An 18,452-nucleotide genomic window follows, 5' to 3' on the forward strand; every position below is an offset into this window, starting at 1 on the left:
AAATCTTATTGTCCCATCAAGAGAAAGTAAAAGAACGGCAGCTGAGCAAATATACCAAAGTCAACTACAATATAAACAATAAATCAAGATTCAAAATGCAAGACTTCAGTTCCACACAAATGTGCCCACCCCCGATCCACAGGAAGTTAAGTTGTATGTAAAACCCATTGATGTTAATGGGACTTAAATTAGTTGCAGCTACCTATTATTATTAATAATAATACCTTGGAATGGCTAATTTCAATGGGATGGAAGCATAACTAACTTTATCAAGACTGAGGCAAAATATGGTGATTGGTGTTTTGACTCCAGATGTGATAGGCTAGCAGAGTCTGCACTAAGGTAGTCAAAACAGCTATGGTAGCGCTAAACCCCACAGCTGTCGAACAGGAAATGCCTCATTATCACTAAGTACTTGAGTGTGTTTCCTCTCTGCTCATTCCCACTGGTTGATAATAGCAAATATGTAGAAGTGCCCTAAACATTAACATCACTATAAATTAAGGTTTTATCATGTCACCTTATTTAATCTGATAGATAGATAGATAGATAGATAGATAGATAGATAGACAGACAGACAGACAGACAGACAGACTCATTCCTACTTTCAAAATATTTATTTACACCACCACAGCCAGGGAATAAAGTTTGGCCCACTTCCATATTTGAGGCAACAAAATGTACATTTTTTTCCCATAGGACAGCAGATTTTTATGGCATTAATTTATGTTGGGATGGGGAAGAAAAGTTCACAAAGAATAAATAAGATTGTTACAGTAGAAAATCCACAGTGGAGACATATTAAGAACAGTGAAAGCAGGAGGTCTACTCTACACCTTTTCCTAGTGGCATAAATGGGAATCTTGCCATTGATTGAAATAAGAACAAGATTGATGCACTCACTATAGAGTAGCCTTTACTCAAATAATACACCATTAATTGATATAATTCTCCACACAGTATATATGCCCGTTTTAATATAATATTTTAGCTGGCAGCGTATGGGCTGATTATTTCCTCTGTGGGTAGGTAACTGGCCACACTCCCAGCCTTTGCCTGGTTATCCAGTTTTGTTTTTTTCATGTTTGGTATGCTCACACAATAATAGCCACTGTCATTTTTAAATACTTTCCCTTTAACATTCCAGAATAGCAGCTGAAAAAAACGACAGTTTCAAGTTACTGTATCTGCCTCTCGCTTTGCACATTTCACCAATCCGTAAAGTGGATAATGATTGTGATGTGTTTGGTTGTAGTGGTTGTGCTGTGTTCGTACTTTTACAAAAATTAAATGCAAGTCCTATTTTACTAATACCGTTTCCCAAACTTTTGATAGCTGAGGCGCATTTTAAAAAAAATTAAAATTGGAGGCACACTTCGTTTTTATACTCCAAGAGGCTTACTTTGTAAGAATAAAAATTACACACTATTAGAAGACCCCAATCCCTGCATGCCTGATGCACAAGTCATGATTTGGACACACTTCTAGGCTGTAAGTAGGCAAGCCCAGAGCAGAGACTCACGCAGAGGTGAGTAATTCTCCTGTGTCTTTGCATCATGGATTATTAAGGGCGCAATCCTATGGATGTTTAGACAGAAAAAAGTCCTACAACTCCCAGCATTCCCCAGCCAGCCATGCTAGCTAGGGAATGCTGGGAGTTGTAGAACTATTTTCTGTCTAAACGTGCATAGGATTGCGCCCTAAGTTGACCTGGCCACACCTGATGCAGAGATACAGAGAATTACTCACCTTCAAAAGAAGCTGACTGAAAGAATGCAAAGTAAGAGCAGCAAGGTAAGAGCAGAATGGCAGTGGGCAACTTTTTCTCTGGGTGGTAACTTATGGGATCCTTTAATTATTACTACCCAAGGTGGTACAAGATGGCTAGTAGCTGCAGGTATGATGGTGATAGACAGAGGACGGAGTGAAAAGACCGAGAATGAGGTAAATCAAAACGTAGCAGGAGCCCATTGCTGATAATTTCAGTCTAGAGAAGATGAGGTAGTACTTCTATAGCCTCTCCTTCTGAAGTCTGCTCCTCTGACTGCATAGTGGCTTCTCTTACAGCAGGTTTGTGCACCAGCTGGCTAGAAAGAAGCTCAGAAGGCTCCATCCATACTGCTGCAAATCAGCAGGTTTGTTTCACATCAGCTACATCCCAGCATGCAACTGACCCATATAATTTGCACCAATGGGATGGTTATGCATGAATACATGGCCATGGGAACCACACAGGTGACTGTTGGTGTTGGCCTCTGCATGGAGCTTGGAGCAGTGCTGGTGCCAAGTCTTCCACACAGCACATAATTTAAGCTAGGGACTGCCAGGCCTGTGCCCCGAAGCCTTTCCCCCGACTTCAGTGCTAGAGCTCAGCATTGGGAGGTATGAGAAAGAAGCACATTTGAGTGCAGAGTGCATTTATCCTTGAACTCCATTTTTTTTCAGATTTTAAAGGTATACTGTGCATTAGTATTTCCCTCCTGCTTCCTGTTTGGACAGTAGAAGATGCTGACCAAGCTGAATATAATGCTTCTAGGGATCATATGACAGAAGAAGTCACTCTGAATATTAGTAGGTCTAAGGGGGGCAGGGATGCCTTCACATGGGATATAGCGTTCTTCACTCCCAAAATACTTTAGCCCCTATGGATATGGCTACTCTAGGAGTTCTCTGTATTCTAAGAGCTGGGTGGCTTCCTTCTGGACCCACTTAATACTTCACATAGTAGCCTTTGCTGTGGATATACTGGTGATTGCGGTGGAGATCATGTACAGTGTGAAGTGGGGAATGCGCATCTATGAATGCTGAGGGACATTCAGTCCAGTGACTGGGGAGCCACCATTGGCTCCCTGGTGTGCATCCCACTCTACGTTTACAGACAAGCATCCTCACTTCACATTTTTAAGTGTTCAGTACATAAAACACTAACATGACTGCCACCTAAAGTATGAATTATCCTGAATGACTAGATTTCATTAGGTTTTTGCATAACATTCAAACCACCTTCCTTTCCCTTGCCCCCACAAACTCTGCAGACTTCTCAATCTATTCTCTGTTTTAGAATTTTTCATGTCTGAGCATTACTTTTCATACTATGAAGAAGTACATATTTGGTGAAAAGAGACATAGCCCCTAATTTTGGTATATTTACTCCTTCAAGGGGCACTAAATTTGCCCTTGCCTGGAAACTGTAAGCTGTGCAGTATATAATAATAGAAGCACACACTCATTCTATGTATCCGTATGTGTACACATTTGTCCATTTGCTTGCATCCCTCCGCTTGTACTTTATCATCTCAGAACTATAAAGTATTTCATTCACTAGGGGTGAATTCAAGTTTACTTGTCATCCTGCAAACATTTTTTTTTTACTTCTCAGCAGACAAAGAATGTAAGCAGAGGCCCAGCTGAGCCTGCACTCTGCTTTATCAATTATTGGAGTAGAACCAAGACCCTGCTGTGAATACCAGACCTAGAGGAATGAATTGAAAGGAAAGACGAAGCAGCTTTAACACCTCGATCCCAGACACATTACTGATACCTAATTCCATTAATTTTAGTGCATGTTAACTTCCACATAACAAATTTTTTAGAAAGGAGTATAAGCTGTATTTTGAAATCAAAGTTAATATGGCCTCAGAAGTTTCCATGTTTGTGCAGAAGTAAAGGAGAGGAAGCTAACTTGATCACAGCTTCTTTGTGTATCTTTAATATCAATGTTCACAGCTAACTTTTGTACACGTTCTCTAAATGTGAATAATAGGCAATATATCCGCTTAAGCCCCTCACATATACAGCATATGTATATATGCTAGCAACTGCAGCAGGGATTTATGTCATATATATTGTACTAATCTGTTTTGTGGCTTACTTATCCCTTGCTTTACTGCTAATCATTTTGAAGTATCAAGCAGTGACAATCAAAAAACAAAACCACTGGCTAAAGAAAGAAGAAGCTATGTGCAAAATTTGTATCAGTACCTACCAACTCCTTTAAGAACACTGGATGGTACTCAATTGGTGTCCCACCGCTGGAAGCCTCTTTGATCTAACAGAGAATTCCCTCAACGGAATGGGCGGGGGGGGGGGATATGATTTATTTATTTATTGCAACTCCTCCCTGCACCCACTCCCATGCTGTTCTGAAGGGCCTCCCAACTGTCTGGTGCAGATGGGGGGGGGGGCACCTGGGGGGATTGCTTAAAATTGCCTCCCCCCTCCCCCATTGCACTGCATTCACTGGATCCATTAATGGTGGGACACCAACTGAATACAGCCATTAGAATTGCCTTGTAAGTTAAGACTAAAGTTCCATCTAGCCCAACATTTTTCCAGCAATAGCCACCCAGATACTTCTGGGATCTCACAAGCCTTCTCCGGTTGCTTGTGCCCAGCATCTGCTATTCAAAGGTATGCAAATTAATTGTAGATATTTTTACCAAATATTTTGCAAAAGAGAATGCTGGAAAATGAAATGAGCAAACAACTGCATTTACTACCATTCATCCTCTATTACCCTTGCCTTTCCTGTAGGCCCAGAGAATAATCAGAGGTCACATGACACATTTCTAGTGCTGAAACTAAGCAATCTAGCCCTCTAAACTCCCTGGATGACAGATCATTAGGGAACCATAAGTACCTATATGTATGCATCCATATGTAATGAACCCATTTGGATATAAGTGTAATAAATAAATCCTCCCTAGCTTTTTTTGGTCGTTTCTTTACATTCTCCATCCAATCTCTCTCTCTCTCCCGCCCCCTCCCTCCCCCCTCTTTCTCTCTGTTGCTTCCTTTCACTACCTATCTTTAGATTGTAAGCTCCTTGGGGAGGGACTTGTATATTTAGTTATGTTATTCCATAAAGAAAAGGAGAAGAGGAATCTATTCTTCAAAGCCCCTACTATAAAATGAAGACAAGGTGAAGGTTAAGATATCAGCAGGTCTATTTTACACTCCAGAGAACTTTGTTATTATATAAAGTTTTCTCTGTTAATAACTTTGGTAAGAGCAGGGTAGCAGAAACATCAACTGAAAAGTTAAAAAAAGAAGTAAGGTTATGGCAGCGATCCTGTATGCACTTCCTTGGGCGTACGTCTCACTGAATTCAGCAGAACTTACTTCCATGTAAATATGCAATGAACTGGGGTCTGTACCTTGTAATGGTATAGCTAGTGGCATGAATACTGCTGATTGCAGAGGTGGGCCCATGGTTTCTGGAGAGCATAAAATATAAATATTGTTTTCAGGCAAAAACTAATTCGAGCAGCCCAAAACCCAGAAATATTTGGACTTCTTCCACCTCCTCCACATTGGCATCAATGGGACTAAATTGGCTTACGTCCATGTACTTTCTCTTAATTGGGTGCAGATCAAGCTGTTATTTTACTTTTCAGTTTTAGCCAAACATTTTTCATAAACGTGTGTGCAATATGCAAAAATAGTACAGCTTCATCTAGCTGGACATCTCAGAAACATTTAAATTGCCCACAGTCCCACAGTGTTCATAGCAGTAGGAGCATAAACCATATGAATGTACCAAAGCAGATTAAAATACCACAGATCTGGAAAGTGCAGATAGTTATGCTCTGTTGTCCCTTCTGGTTAATGCTTGTGATTTAGAAATCAACCTTTAATGTTCTGAATGGCACTATAATTAACAGTTGGCCCCAAAGCATAGTTAGTTGCACTTAATTCCCATTGAAATCAATGGGACTGAATTCGAACTGAATTGTCCTAATGATTTCAATGAGACATAAATTTAATATTTTTCTTCAAATTATTAATATGCACGAAGCTGTGTATTTACACTGCAAAATACATAGGGGAAAATATGCAGTTTCACTGAAAAATTTGCATATTTTCTATTTGTGCCCTGACCTTTTTATCTTTGTCTTTTTCATTCATGTGGGGAACTGGCTAAATACTTAGTGACAATTCTAAAGGTGTTTAAATGGACATAGCAAGTAATTCCTCAGCTCTTTACTACATGTCCATCAGTACAAATGGAAGTGCATTATTAGATATGTTGAGAAGATATAAATGAAGTTGCATGGGAACTATATTCAGAGTTGTGGTTTTTAATATAAAACATTATATTTGTGCGCCACTAGGGTCTTTGGTGGGTTTTCAAAATTTGAAATAGATTTCATCTTTTTAAAAAATCAAGGTATCATATACTTTGGTACAAAATACTGCAGGTGGAGTATGAAGGAATGTTTCATGACACATATACGAGAATCTGCAGAATCAGCTCAAGGTTTTTCTTGCCCTATGAAAAGAGGACAGGATATGCCCGAGACTTAAAGCAGTACCTGCTAAGCTTGACTCACCCTGAAAACTCAGAGCACACACAAAAATCCTCTGCAATGCCTCAGAGGATTCTCGAATGCACTATCAGTCTGCAGGGGAGCTGAACAGGACTAGGATCAGAATGTGAGTCCAGACTTGAATTGCGCTGCAACCCTTAACAGTAAACACTTTTCGCTAATGGAGTTTTGTGCCCCAGGAATTAACATAATTCACAAGTTACACAATATGCAAAACATCTACTTTAGAGCAACAAAGTAGAGAAATAGAACAACCATGGAGTAAATTAATTGTGGATCATAGCCAAACTATGTTTCAACTCTCTCATGAAATATATACTTTTGGGGCCAGGGGATGTAGTGAACTATAATTATGCACATTGGGACAGTGAATGCTTCTTGAGAAAAGCAGTCATTGACACCCCATGCATAAGCATGACTGTTCGTGCACTGGACAAGTACAAATTACAAAACCCCCATAATGCACAATCCGACTCTAAGGTAGCACGTCATATGCAAGGTTCCCAATGTATTTTGCAAAATTAATCATCCTGCTACATAAGATTTAATAACCACATTGCACAGGTCAATAAACTGGAGGACACAGTAGTTGCACTGCAGATTCTACCACATTTGTTGCTTGTATTTGCAGATTCATTGCTGGTTTGCCCAGGTTCATTTTCAGTAACTCAATAATAAAGATGAAAGGTAAATCTAGAAAAAGGTGACCACCTGGCCCTTGTCCTGGGACCTAGACTAAGCCTTCCTCATTTCCCAGTCCACATTCCAGAGTTCTAGGCTCACATTATTTTGCATTAGGTCCAAATTAATGTTATCAGTTTTGCTCTTAGTTCTCACATTTCAGAGTATCAGAGACAATGAGAATAGAAAAATGGAAATTCAGGACTGAGACTGTGCACCTTCTGTGGGGATAAAATTTTATGTCGCCCCCTATAAGAGGTTATTTCTACTTTGTTCAATACACCAAACACTGCATGAAAAACAAACCACAAACATTACATGTATGCATTTTATATATATGAACAACGTTGTGAATAACCAAAATAGTTCTGTGCCATTTTCAGATAATTATAGTAAACATCGCTTCAAAGCATCTCCTTTGTACTGTCCAGAAGATTCTTACCTGTTAATTGAGCTAACGCTGGGCACTGTATCATTATCACACACTCGCTCTGCTAAAAGTCTGTCCCTGATCTCCCAGGCAAACATGGTGGGATTTTGGCGTTTATATTCTGCAATTTTTTCTACTACTTTGGGTGTGGCAACCTTTGGTTTTGACCCCCCAATAACTCCAGGCTTAATGCTTCCAGTCTCATAGTACCTAGAATGAAATTTCAGGAAAGAAAAAAAAAAAATTACAATCAATTCACAGGAATGCATTTTCAATGGTCATGACCACTGTACATTCTAATATTACGAACCCCCCAGTAAATTACAAGACATTAAGACCAGACCTAATTAAGTTCCATAGATTTCAACTGGCAAGATTTTAGATTGTGCTTAATTCTCCCACTTAAATCAGTAAGACATAACAGTGTTGTTGTTTTTTAATTTCACGTACTTCATGCCCTATATATATATATATAATAGTGTGTGTGTGTGTGTGTGTGTGTGTGTTTGCCCTCATGGCAACAAGACAATAAAAATGATGTGAGTTTAAAGGGCAAGCTAGAACTGAAAATTAACTGAAAGTGTGTGTTATTAATTTGTGATAGCAGCAATAATAAAAAATAAATTGGCATCAACTCTTTTTTTTTTTTGCACTGGTCTCATTTACAGTAAATTGCTATCGAAGGCTTGCCATAGTTTTGCAACTAAGTGGTAAAATAATATCGTGAAAAAATAAGTGCAGTCAAAACAAATGTATCAATGTTAATTCTTCCTTGCATTCTTTTTTCATTCCTAATTGTGAACAGTTTTTTTTTTTCTAACTGCTCTTTTCAGGGCAGGGAGGAAGGCCCATTCTTTCCTTGTTTTTGAACAGCCTTTACCACTAAAGCCTTACTGGGTTATCAATAAGCTGTATTTAAGGATCATTCTCCTCTGTAAGCAATTGCAATTTAGTAAAACAAACTGCAAATGCGATCTACCAAGCACTTTCCCCACATAGGCGCCAATAAAATGAATGAGGTAATATTAGAAGAATATTTGGTAGTATGCACGCTTTGAGTCCAATGCTCAGCTATTTATAAACTAAAGCAGAGACCACCTGGGTCTCTGGACTCATATTGTTGAGAACTGGCATGACAATAACCAGTAGAGGCTCAACAGAGAAGCCCAACAAAGAAAATCCAGTTATTTGTATATCTTGCTATGTACCACAATTTTAGCCAACCAAAACCTCTCTAACTAATAATGTCATAAATCCATGCTGTTAATCATGTTTCTTTTCAGAAGGCTCACATACCCATATCACATTAAAATAAGATGAATTTATATTTTGTTTCCTATGTGAGCAAGACACAACTGTTTTTTGGACCGGGCATCAGATTGTACTTCAGTATCCATCATATTCATGAAATTACACAATTATATTTTAACCTGAAATCTTTCTCTGGGTACTTTGTTGTCAGAGCTTAATATTCTTGTTAATTGGAATGGCAAGACACTTAAATGAGATTCTAGATCCATTAAAATCAATGAGGATTTTGCTGTTGATTTCAATGGGATATAGCTTGCTTACATCCAGTGCTCATGCTATTCCCACTGGATTTTTGAAGAAATTGTCTGCTACTCAATTCTAGCTTGTTTGAGAAATACTAGTGATGAAACAAGACAAGTTTTGTTATGGTTTAACCTTTCCATTAGAGCCTTCTGTTCTACTGAACCTAACAAAACTGTAAAATTTTCCTGTACATACAGTGAGTATCATAAAATAGTTAATGTTTGTGTGACAAAACAATGCATAGCAAATATGCATTTAAGTGAACTGCATTCAGTGCCTTCACAGGCTGACTCTCCTGTTTTAATCAGCCCCACCTGATCTCAACTGAGTTAAAATAAATAAATTCCATTTAAACCCATTTATTCCCATCAAAGCCAACAGAACTAAATCAGATTCAGTCTAAGCTAATGCACCTTCACTGGGATAATTAACAAAGTCCTTACAAACTCATTTCTCATAGAGTTAATGATGAGGATTTGTTTTTTTGAAATGGAAAATGGTTGATTTCTGAATTTTCTTTCACACCCTTTGTCCCTCAACTGATGGCTGAATCATGGTTACTGTCTCTTCTGGCACTCTTTTGGTAGTATCCAATTTTAGTCCTACTTGGAGTAAACCCACTGAAATGAATGGGACTTAAGTTAGTCATACCTAACTTGTCCCATTAATATCAATGGGTCTACTCTACACAGGACTAACATTGGATACTGCCCAGTGTATGGCCCAGGAGCAAGCGATAATAATACTTAGCAGTAATATAGTGCTTTAGAGTTTTTAATGCACTTCACATGTCTTATCTTTAATCTTTACAACAATCCTGTAAAGTAGGTCAATATTATTATCACCCCCATACTGCAGATGGAGGCGGGGCTGAAACCGAGAAAGAATGGCTTGTCTTAAGCCACAAAGTGAAATCTTCACAGTGGTGAGAATTACACAAGGGACATACTGGTTAATAGTTCTGTGCCTAAGCCACAACCCTGTGCTACTGAATGCTGTAAAACTGGTGAAGCTAAGCAGGTTCGGAGTAGAACTGATTTGAGAGCATTATGTTTTGTCAGTAGGTCAAACTGCTACCTGTATTTAAAAAATGTGGATAAACAGAATTCTGCATCAGACGGGCTGCTGGGTCTCATACAGCCCACCAAAATAAGTGGATCAGATTCCAAGGGTCAAGGGTTACAGAATGATCCAATGAATAAAATAATTCTTATTTTCCTCTAATGCCACAGCAGTTAAATTTCCAGACTTGCATCACAATATGTAATGACTAATGATTTCCTTTGTACTATGAAAACCACCATAAGGCAAAGCGTACTCATTTATAACTTAACATACAGCCCGAGGAGACACAGCTCCCAGAATGCAATGTCCAGTCTTGAGCAGAACACTCTCAACCCAGGCCCATATTCAAAATGAGGGCAGCCCAATAACACTCAGTTTTGTTCTGGGATTCATAATGCATTTCCAATACAGATTCCATCAGAAGGAGTGTGATTGCTATATTCACAAGCATTCACAGCTGAGTCGGCTCAGCAACACACTATTAAATATAGAAACTATTTGTTGGTATTTATGACTTTCAATGATTCACAGTTGTTATTTTTTTTGACAAAATTTAACATAAAGGTTGTAAATTATGAAATACTGATTCCAAAATGTACTATCAAGTTTATTTTACATGTGAGTTCTCTTAATTTTTTTAGACACACACACAGAGAGAAAGAACGCACACTCCAATTACAGTGACATTTTACCAACTGTAATTATTATGAAAATAATGAGCTATGAAATTCCAATTTATTGTTGACAACTTAAATGACAAAGCTCTGGAACTCAGTTCTTAGCTCCATGGTAATGCAAATATATCTAGTGACAAATCTATTCAGAAACAGTAAAACTATTAGATGTTCTCTCTTGTAGGTAAATGGGTAGCCTGCTTATTAGTGTTATTCACTGATAGTAATAGAAACTGTTAGCTCATCTTCAAAGTGGCTACATGAGGAGGGAAAGAGAAGGTAGACTGTTAGAAAACTGACTGTTTCCATTAAGAATAAGCAGTTAGATTAAATTCCAGAGATCATTACAAAATACAAATGGCCTGTTGTGGCATCACAAATAAAATCTGAAGAATCTCTAATCGCATAATCCTAATAATATTGATGCCTCTGGCAGGCCTTAAGTTTGCTATCTTGCCTTTTTAATGATATAGCAACTGCATCACAACTTTTAAGGCTCCAGTCCTAAGGCTATTTACTCAAGAGTATTTCCATTAAAGTCAGCTGAATACCTCCAGAATAAGTGAATTTTAGAACTGTAGCTTGTTACCTTGTCTTTTATACATGACAGTATAAAATCAGGACTGATTCTATTTAATCTACTGAACTGGAATTATGTCAGATAGATGTCAGACAGAAAAGATCCAGGTTTACTTGTATCTCCTGACCTTCTCTACATCCTGCTATTGACTCTCAGGATTTCAGAACCACACACAGTATAGGGAGATAGAACAAATTCACAAGCACAGGGCACAATGAAGAATAATTAGATTCAGTGCAGATTTGTTCATGCTTTAATATCAATGGCACAGGTTTGCACCCGTAGTCAAGGAACTTTATGTAGAGAGATGGAAGGATGCCCTTATAAAAAGGAACTGTAATTTACCAAAATTACTTCCTATGAGATTTCAGCTCTAATTAGTGTGAAACTGCACAACTTTCAGAGGACACTTTCTATGTGCAATACTAGCTACAAATCTTTACAACTGCACCATGAATAGTTTTGTGTTCTTGTGTGAAACACAGGAGAGGTAGTAGTGGAGGTGAAATTTAAAATTTTTACTCAGAAATAAATCCCACTGTGTTCAATGGGGTTTAGTTCCATGGAAGTATGCGTGGGGTTGTAGTTGAAAATTAATCACAAATTCTTACAACATAAATGCAACCTAAACCTTCACCTTTTCTAAGCTACACAGTTCGAAAAAGAACTAATAGAAAACAGAATAACCTATGCAGATTTTTTCCAAAGATACTGGGGAATCCTGTGACACTCTAAAGACTAAAAAATTTATTGTGTCCTAAGTTTTCTGTGTAGGGAAAAAAGCATCATGAATATGATGGAAACCAGGATAGTAGATTAACAAGAGCATGTAACTGATAATTTAGCAAGAGCATGTAACTGATAATTGTGATCTATCTTTCAGCTTACATCAGTTTAATATATCTGGCCAATGTACTTAAATCAAAATAAAATTTGGAGCATCATATCACACTTGATGTTCAAAAACATGATACACCCATGATCATATTGTTCTTTGGTCTCAGTCAAGTTTTACTGTACACTCTGAAATAATAGAAACTATCATTATTATTATTATTATTAAGGTATTCTAGTGTTGTTGCTACATTAGCGCATCTCTCTTGTAAACAAATGGATACACTTGACATACAACATTTAAGGTTATTAATTACACTACCCCTTATTTTCTAGTTGCACATTAATTTCAGTGCATGAATAAAACTTCATTCAAATTGCTTGATTTTTACAATTGTCAGAAGAAACACAAAGGCCATAATCCAATGTAGAGTTTAGCATGCTTAAGTTCATTGATTTTGATGCACTTAATCATGGTTAAATATATTTATGTTGGGTGTGTCTGTACAATGATAATTTTAAATGCTAAAGAAGCATGTTCCTTGGGATGCAATCCTATTCTCACTTACCTGGAAGTAAGCCCCACTGAAATCAGTGGGACTTCTGAGCAGACATGTATAGGATTGGACTGTTAGAAATTAAAAGGGTTCTTTTAATTGAATAGTAATTTTCCATACTATTACAGATGATTCACAGAGTTGCTGTCTTATTTAGTAGGCAGCATATCAAACATGGAACGATAATCACAGACTCCTTAAATTTATTTTCAAGAATATATCTATAAAACATTTTCCTACTTTGATGATGCAAATGTTGGTTATATGTGTGGATTTTTCTGAAATGCTTGTCATCACTGGGCTGTCTCCTAAGAATTCTGCCTAGTCACCAGGTGAACTGTTTTATAGCAGTCTCTTAAAACAGATAAACAGCATCTGATATTTTCTCTTTCAGAATCAAACTGATTCACTGATATCCTTTTACCTGCCAAGAATTTTGCTGACACAGCCATGACTGACCCGTAGTTGCCTGGAAATGTCACAGGGTCTGACACCTTGATGGGCGAGTTCCACAATCCTTTGGCGGACTACGTCAGGGAGTGGTCGACCGTTCACAAAAACACCCCCTAACTGATTCACTCCTCCATGTCCTGAAACATATGGGAGGAAAACAAAAACAAAAACAAGCAGAGAGAAAAAAATACATTTTTGTGACTGTTTAGAAGATCCTTACAGAAGGCCTGTTTCAGCTATGGATTCCCCTATACCATTAAGCACTGAACAACCTCTTGACAAGAGTTTCAGCATTCTAAAATGCTGGCTATGGTTTATTTGCTGAGAAGAAGAGGAACAATGTTACTTACTGAAACCTAATTTGACATTGATAGCAATTTTACACTTGTGTAACTCTAATTATTTCAATTATTACCCAGGGTTATGTGGCATAAGAATCAGGCCTCTGCTTTATAGAACCATCTCTCAAAAGTTATTTTTAAGCCAGCCCTGAAATCATCTGGCAGTGCAAAATTATGAATGATGGCTATTTGATTTAAGAGGTGAATTTAAAGGCTGAAATCCTCAGCACACTGACTTTTAAGTACCATTAAAATAAAGTATATGTATTTCCATGTTAACATGTTAGGACCAGGGTGCCGATCTAAATTTGTGGGGAAAATAAGGCTGAATTTAACTTATTTGATCCAAGATGAGATTTGCCAAATAATTCACTTTTTTCTTTTAAAATCAGTTTAATTATGAATGTCTCCTAGGAATATATGTCTTTATATGTTCGATGGAATGTTAGATGGAATAACATCTGGTCTATAAAATTTACAACAGCCTCTGAAAATATTAAGATCCGACAAAGACTGGCTCAGCTAGACTTCGTATATTATTCTTTCTGTGTGTAGCTTTTCACTCCTCTCTTTTAGCAAGATGAAATATTTGACTTGTGTGGAATAGTTCCCAACTAGATGAAGAGAAGCTAACTGGGTAAAATCACTGAGTATGAAATATAATGCCATGTAACTGAGTGCGAAAATATAACTAACCCCCAAATTATTAATCATACAAACTACTTATAATAGAGAAGTGGCCATGTTGAAAACAAGTAATTGAAATAACCGGCACCATTGGCAACAAGTGAGCAAAGTAATATCTCTATTTACAGAGAGCCTGAACTGTACAGAATCTGCTGACAAGTTAAATTGTCTCTATATTAAACAGATCAGTTACCTATATGAACCATATTTATTTAAATCCAATAGTTTTACCCTTTATAAACGGCTGTAAAACTGCATATATCTTCTAAAACCATCAGAACATATGTTAAATCCACATAAGCTTAGGTCAGTTTAAGGAGCAGCCTCTTACTGACATTCCTGATCATTTAAAAACCTGAGTATTTGTATTTCTTTCAGCTGAATAGGTATGACTAAAAGTTGTTTCACCCTGGAAATGAAGTTTAACAAGTGTGTGTGAGTGTGTGTGTGTGTGATTATGTGTTTGTGTTTGTTTGAATAACTGATGCCTTCATTTTGAACTTTAAACTATTGTCTGGACTAGGAAGGAAGGACTGTTTAAATTAACAGGTACAGCCTAGAATGTTAAAAGAATACAGTTTTCAGCTTCTTCTTCTTTTTGCCTATCCTCAACTGTGGGCTTGGCATTAACAGAAATATTGTTTAACTATACTTGCTGCATAATTAAAAACCCTCCAACATTGCAAATTACTTTGCAAAGCCAACATTAGACAAAGGGACTGTATACTTTTTGGTGTTGGTGAGCTATACATTGGAATGTAATCTCTATTGATTTAAAATCCTAGTTAATGTTGCAGCAGGCTGGGAAGGGTTCTGATTTATCAGTACATTTGGACAGTCATATATCCCTACTCTAGCAGTTATGCAGTCTAGAGTTCCAGGTTCCTAGCTGAGACAGATAGACTGTTCAGTGAAAATGAATCAGAGCTGATCTCAACAAAATTGACCCTCTTGGACTACTTAAATAATGGCAAAGAAGGAAACACTGTCACACACACACCCCCAAGCCAACAAAATTACAGCCAGTAAATGATTACTATTAAAATATCCAAATGTAAGGGTGATTAGTATAAGAGGGAGGGAGGGAGAGAGAGAGAGAGAGAGAGAGAGAGGAATATATAACTTGTAAACAGTAGGGGGAATTCCTCACATCCTGGTATATAAGGGACTGCTAAGGCTAGGGAACACTTTAATTCTAACAATGAAGACAATCCCTCCTAGACACGTCACTCAAATATTTTAATAAAAGACAGTAATAACTGCAGTCCTACGCCAAGCTGAGTTGTTTAAATCCCACTGATGTCAATAGGAATTAATCTACCTAACCGTTCACAGGGTTGGCGCCTAAGTAAACACTCGATTAATATTCCATCTGTGTAAAGGTTTGCGAGGTGTGGGATGGATATCGCTTTTCCTGAATTACAGACCTCAAATTTATATAGTGCTTGATCCTGCGCGGGGGAGGGGGGGGGAGAGGGCGATAAGGAAATAAACTTAAGAGCGCAGCAATAAGCTCGTGGACAGTCAAATCAGTAATCAAGTTTGAGCAAGCTCATGTTTTAGGAAAGGTATACCACGCAGAGGACCACGACATTCTTTTCCCAGGAAGATGATTGCCCTACTTTCTTCCCCAAGCCGAAAGCACTTTGGCTTTGATCCAGCAGGAAAAGAAAGCAGGCAATCTGCGTTTCCACTCCGATGTGGAGAAAATGCCGAGAAAACGACCCTCACCTACCAAGGCCGGGGCGGCCTTCTGCTAATTCTGAGGGACCTGTACTCTCTTCCTCCTCCTCCTCCTCGGTAGGCTGGATCTGCTGTTGCTCTGAGACGCTGAAATATAACGTGCAAGCGACGCTAAAGAAGCTACGCACAAGTCCTTTCAGAGTCTCTTGCTGGCAATTAAAGGGGACTCCGGATTTACGCCGTTCGTCTTTCTGGCTGGAGGAATGGATGGGATGGAAAGGGAATAACTAGTTCAAATGAAAAGAAAATGATCCATCCGTGGGGATGCTCCAGTGTATGCCTTTCTATTATCAGAAATAAATTCTCCATTAGCAGATAGAAGCTCTCCGTGTTTTAATCTAAGGCGGGAAAGCATAACGAGTGGGGAGCAGTGCTTGAAAAATAATAGCTCAGGTTTTCTTCATTGTTTCAAGGACCAGCCACGCAGATTAACAGAGGGCGCAAGAGAACACGAGATCCAAGAAGGTCAGGACGTTCATTGCCCGGCGCGCATTAGCCCAGCTGCATCCGATATTGCTCGTTGTTCGATCCCAATATGTTGACAACTGCTCTGTCCCAGGGAGATTCCCACTGCAGAATTCGCTACTCGAAAAACTTCCACAAAGAAGCTGCGTGTGTGTCTGTGCCTGCCTGCCTGCGCATGTGTTCTAATAACGCTAGATCTGATACAATGTGCCAGCGTCAAGAGTTCTGTATGGAGGTTTCCCATTTCTTACAAACGTGCATGCGTGTAACCTATATGACAGATCTCTGGAATAATCCACACGTGGCTTAGATGTATGAATATACAGGGATATTGTCTATGCATCTCTGAGCTAAGTAGCTATTTGTTTATCATATTTTTATCCTATGGTTCCTCGAAGGAGCTCAGGGCCGCTTAGATAAAATCCCCAAACCAGTAGGAAAAGATTAGTAGGTACGCATTAAAAGGGCCAGTCGTTCTTATGCCTTAAATCTGCTCGGGTATGAAGTTTTAAAAGTCTGATGAATCACAAATTCGGGTGCCTTTACTGATGTGTGGGCAAGGAAATAGTAGAAGAGTATATGGTGTGTGTGGGGGGAGAGTACGCGCATTGGATGAAAACTCATTAGCAGTCTATTAAAAATAAATATCTGGTACAGTATATTTCAATGTGATTGTCACTTATTTTTTAAAAGTAAGGTCACGAAGACAGGAGGCCTATGTGGTGCCCTTTGAAATTCACCTCCATCCTCCTTGGCGACCGCACGTGATTTTATTCAGACATGTCCAAGCCTTGACTCTCTTCGGCCTTGTCTAGTCCGGTTTAAAGAGGCATCTTTTACAATGTTAGGCTCACAGTCACATGTAGCATCTTATCCTGAATTCATCCTCAAAGGGCTCCCTGACCTAAGGAACATCAGCTGACTCAGCATTTGAAAAAAGTTCAAGCCCTTTTTCAATATAATGCCGAATGATTTCTTCTTTCAGCTTTCAGTTTCCCATACACTCCACTCTTCCAAAAATACAGCTGTCCACTAGTTTAGGAAGAACAAAGCTTATATATTGCCGATGGGAAAGGGCAGGGATGGAAACATCGGTGCTACTGAGATTTTTACTTGGAAACTCAACCCTTCGTGCTTTGAACGAAGTTCAAATCACGGGGTGAGTGACCTGGAAAGAACCACCAGAAGCCAAAACGGCTTTTCTTCAGTCTCCAAAAATCTGACCTCTTTTTTCAATACGCCTTTAACAGGAACAAATGGCCAAAGAGTGTGTTAAACACGTAAAACTTTATGGAAGAGGTAGCCAAGAGGAAAGTTTTTCCTTACATATGATGGATGGTGATCCTGAAGAGATTGTCCAATTTAATCTCCTCCTTTACTAGAAAGGGAAAGATCTCTTTTCCATTCTGCCCAGGTCTGTCATGCTAAATGAAAAGCCAGGTCGATTCAAGCTAATTCCTCAAGTAACTCGAGTATGCAAAACATGCAGTTAAAAACCCAGACTATTAATTAGCTTCACCTATATAGAAAATGTACATGATGTACATTTCGGTAAGTAAAAAATGCAAAGTATTAGAATAGAAAAGATATACAGAGGGAGAGACAGAGAGAAAGACATTTTCTCACTCTATCCTTTCTGGTTTTCTTCCCACCTGCAAGGGTGCTGCTACACTGAGACAAGTGGATTAAGGTTTTCTCCCGCCTGTATATTTCGTCGCTTGACGGTTAAGGAGAAAAGGTGTGCTTGTTTTTCGTCGAGGCTGCTGTATAAAGACCTCCACATTCACTTTGTCCAGGAACTAACCGATTTGTCCGAAGGTGATTTCGGTGGCTTTTGCAGACGACTTTTGAGCCCTTTTCGTGTTTACAGAGCCCCCCCCCCCCCGCGCCCTTGTTTAAGAGACTGTGTTTATCTATTTCCAACTCAAAAGTGTTGGCTTGCTTCGGAGTGAATGTAAGAACAGATTCATATGAAACAGATGAATATAGTATAGATTTCTAGACTGTGCCTGATTTAGAAAGTAAGTTTCTGTTTGCCTGTTTTTTACTGGGCAGGGGA

General features: G+C 38.5%; 1 protein-coding gene across 2 annotated transcripts in view; it reads right to left on the reverse strand.

The window, feature by feature from the left end:
* The window catches only part of PAX5 (paired box 5), a 318,326-nt gene that overhangs the window by 277,132 nt on the left and 22,742 nt on the right, over window positions 1–18,452 (reverse strand). For both annotated transcript variants that reach the window (XM_084834904.1, XM_084834905.1), the window contains exons 2-3: window positions 13,129–13,294; window positions 7,453–7,650 (exon numbers count right to left, since the gene is read on the reverse strand). In XM_084834904.1, the coding sequence (XP_084691030.1) occupies window positions 7,453–7,650; window positions 13,129–13,294 (364 nt within the window). The remainder of the gene's footprint in view (window positions 1–7,452; window positions 7,651–13,128; window positions 13,295–18,452) is intronic.

Source organism: Heloderma suspectum, chromosome 2 (genome assembly GCF_057233095.1).
Source record: "Heloderma suspectum isolate Gila_16-S chromosome 2, 16-S_ref, whole genome shotgun sequence".
NCBI lineage: Eukaryota > Metazoa > Chordata > Lepidosauria > Squamata > Helodermatidae > Heloderma > Heloderma suspectum.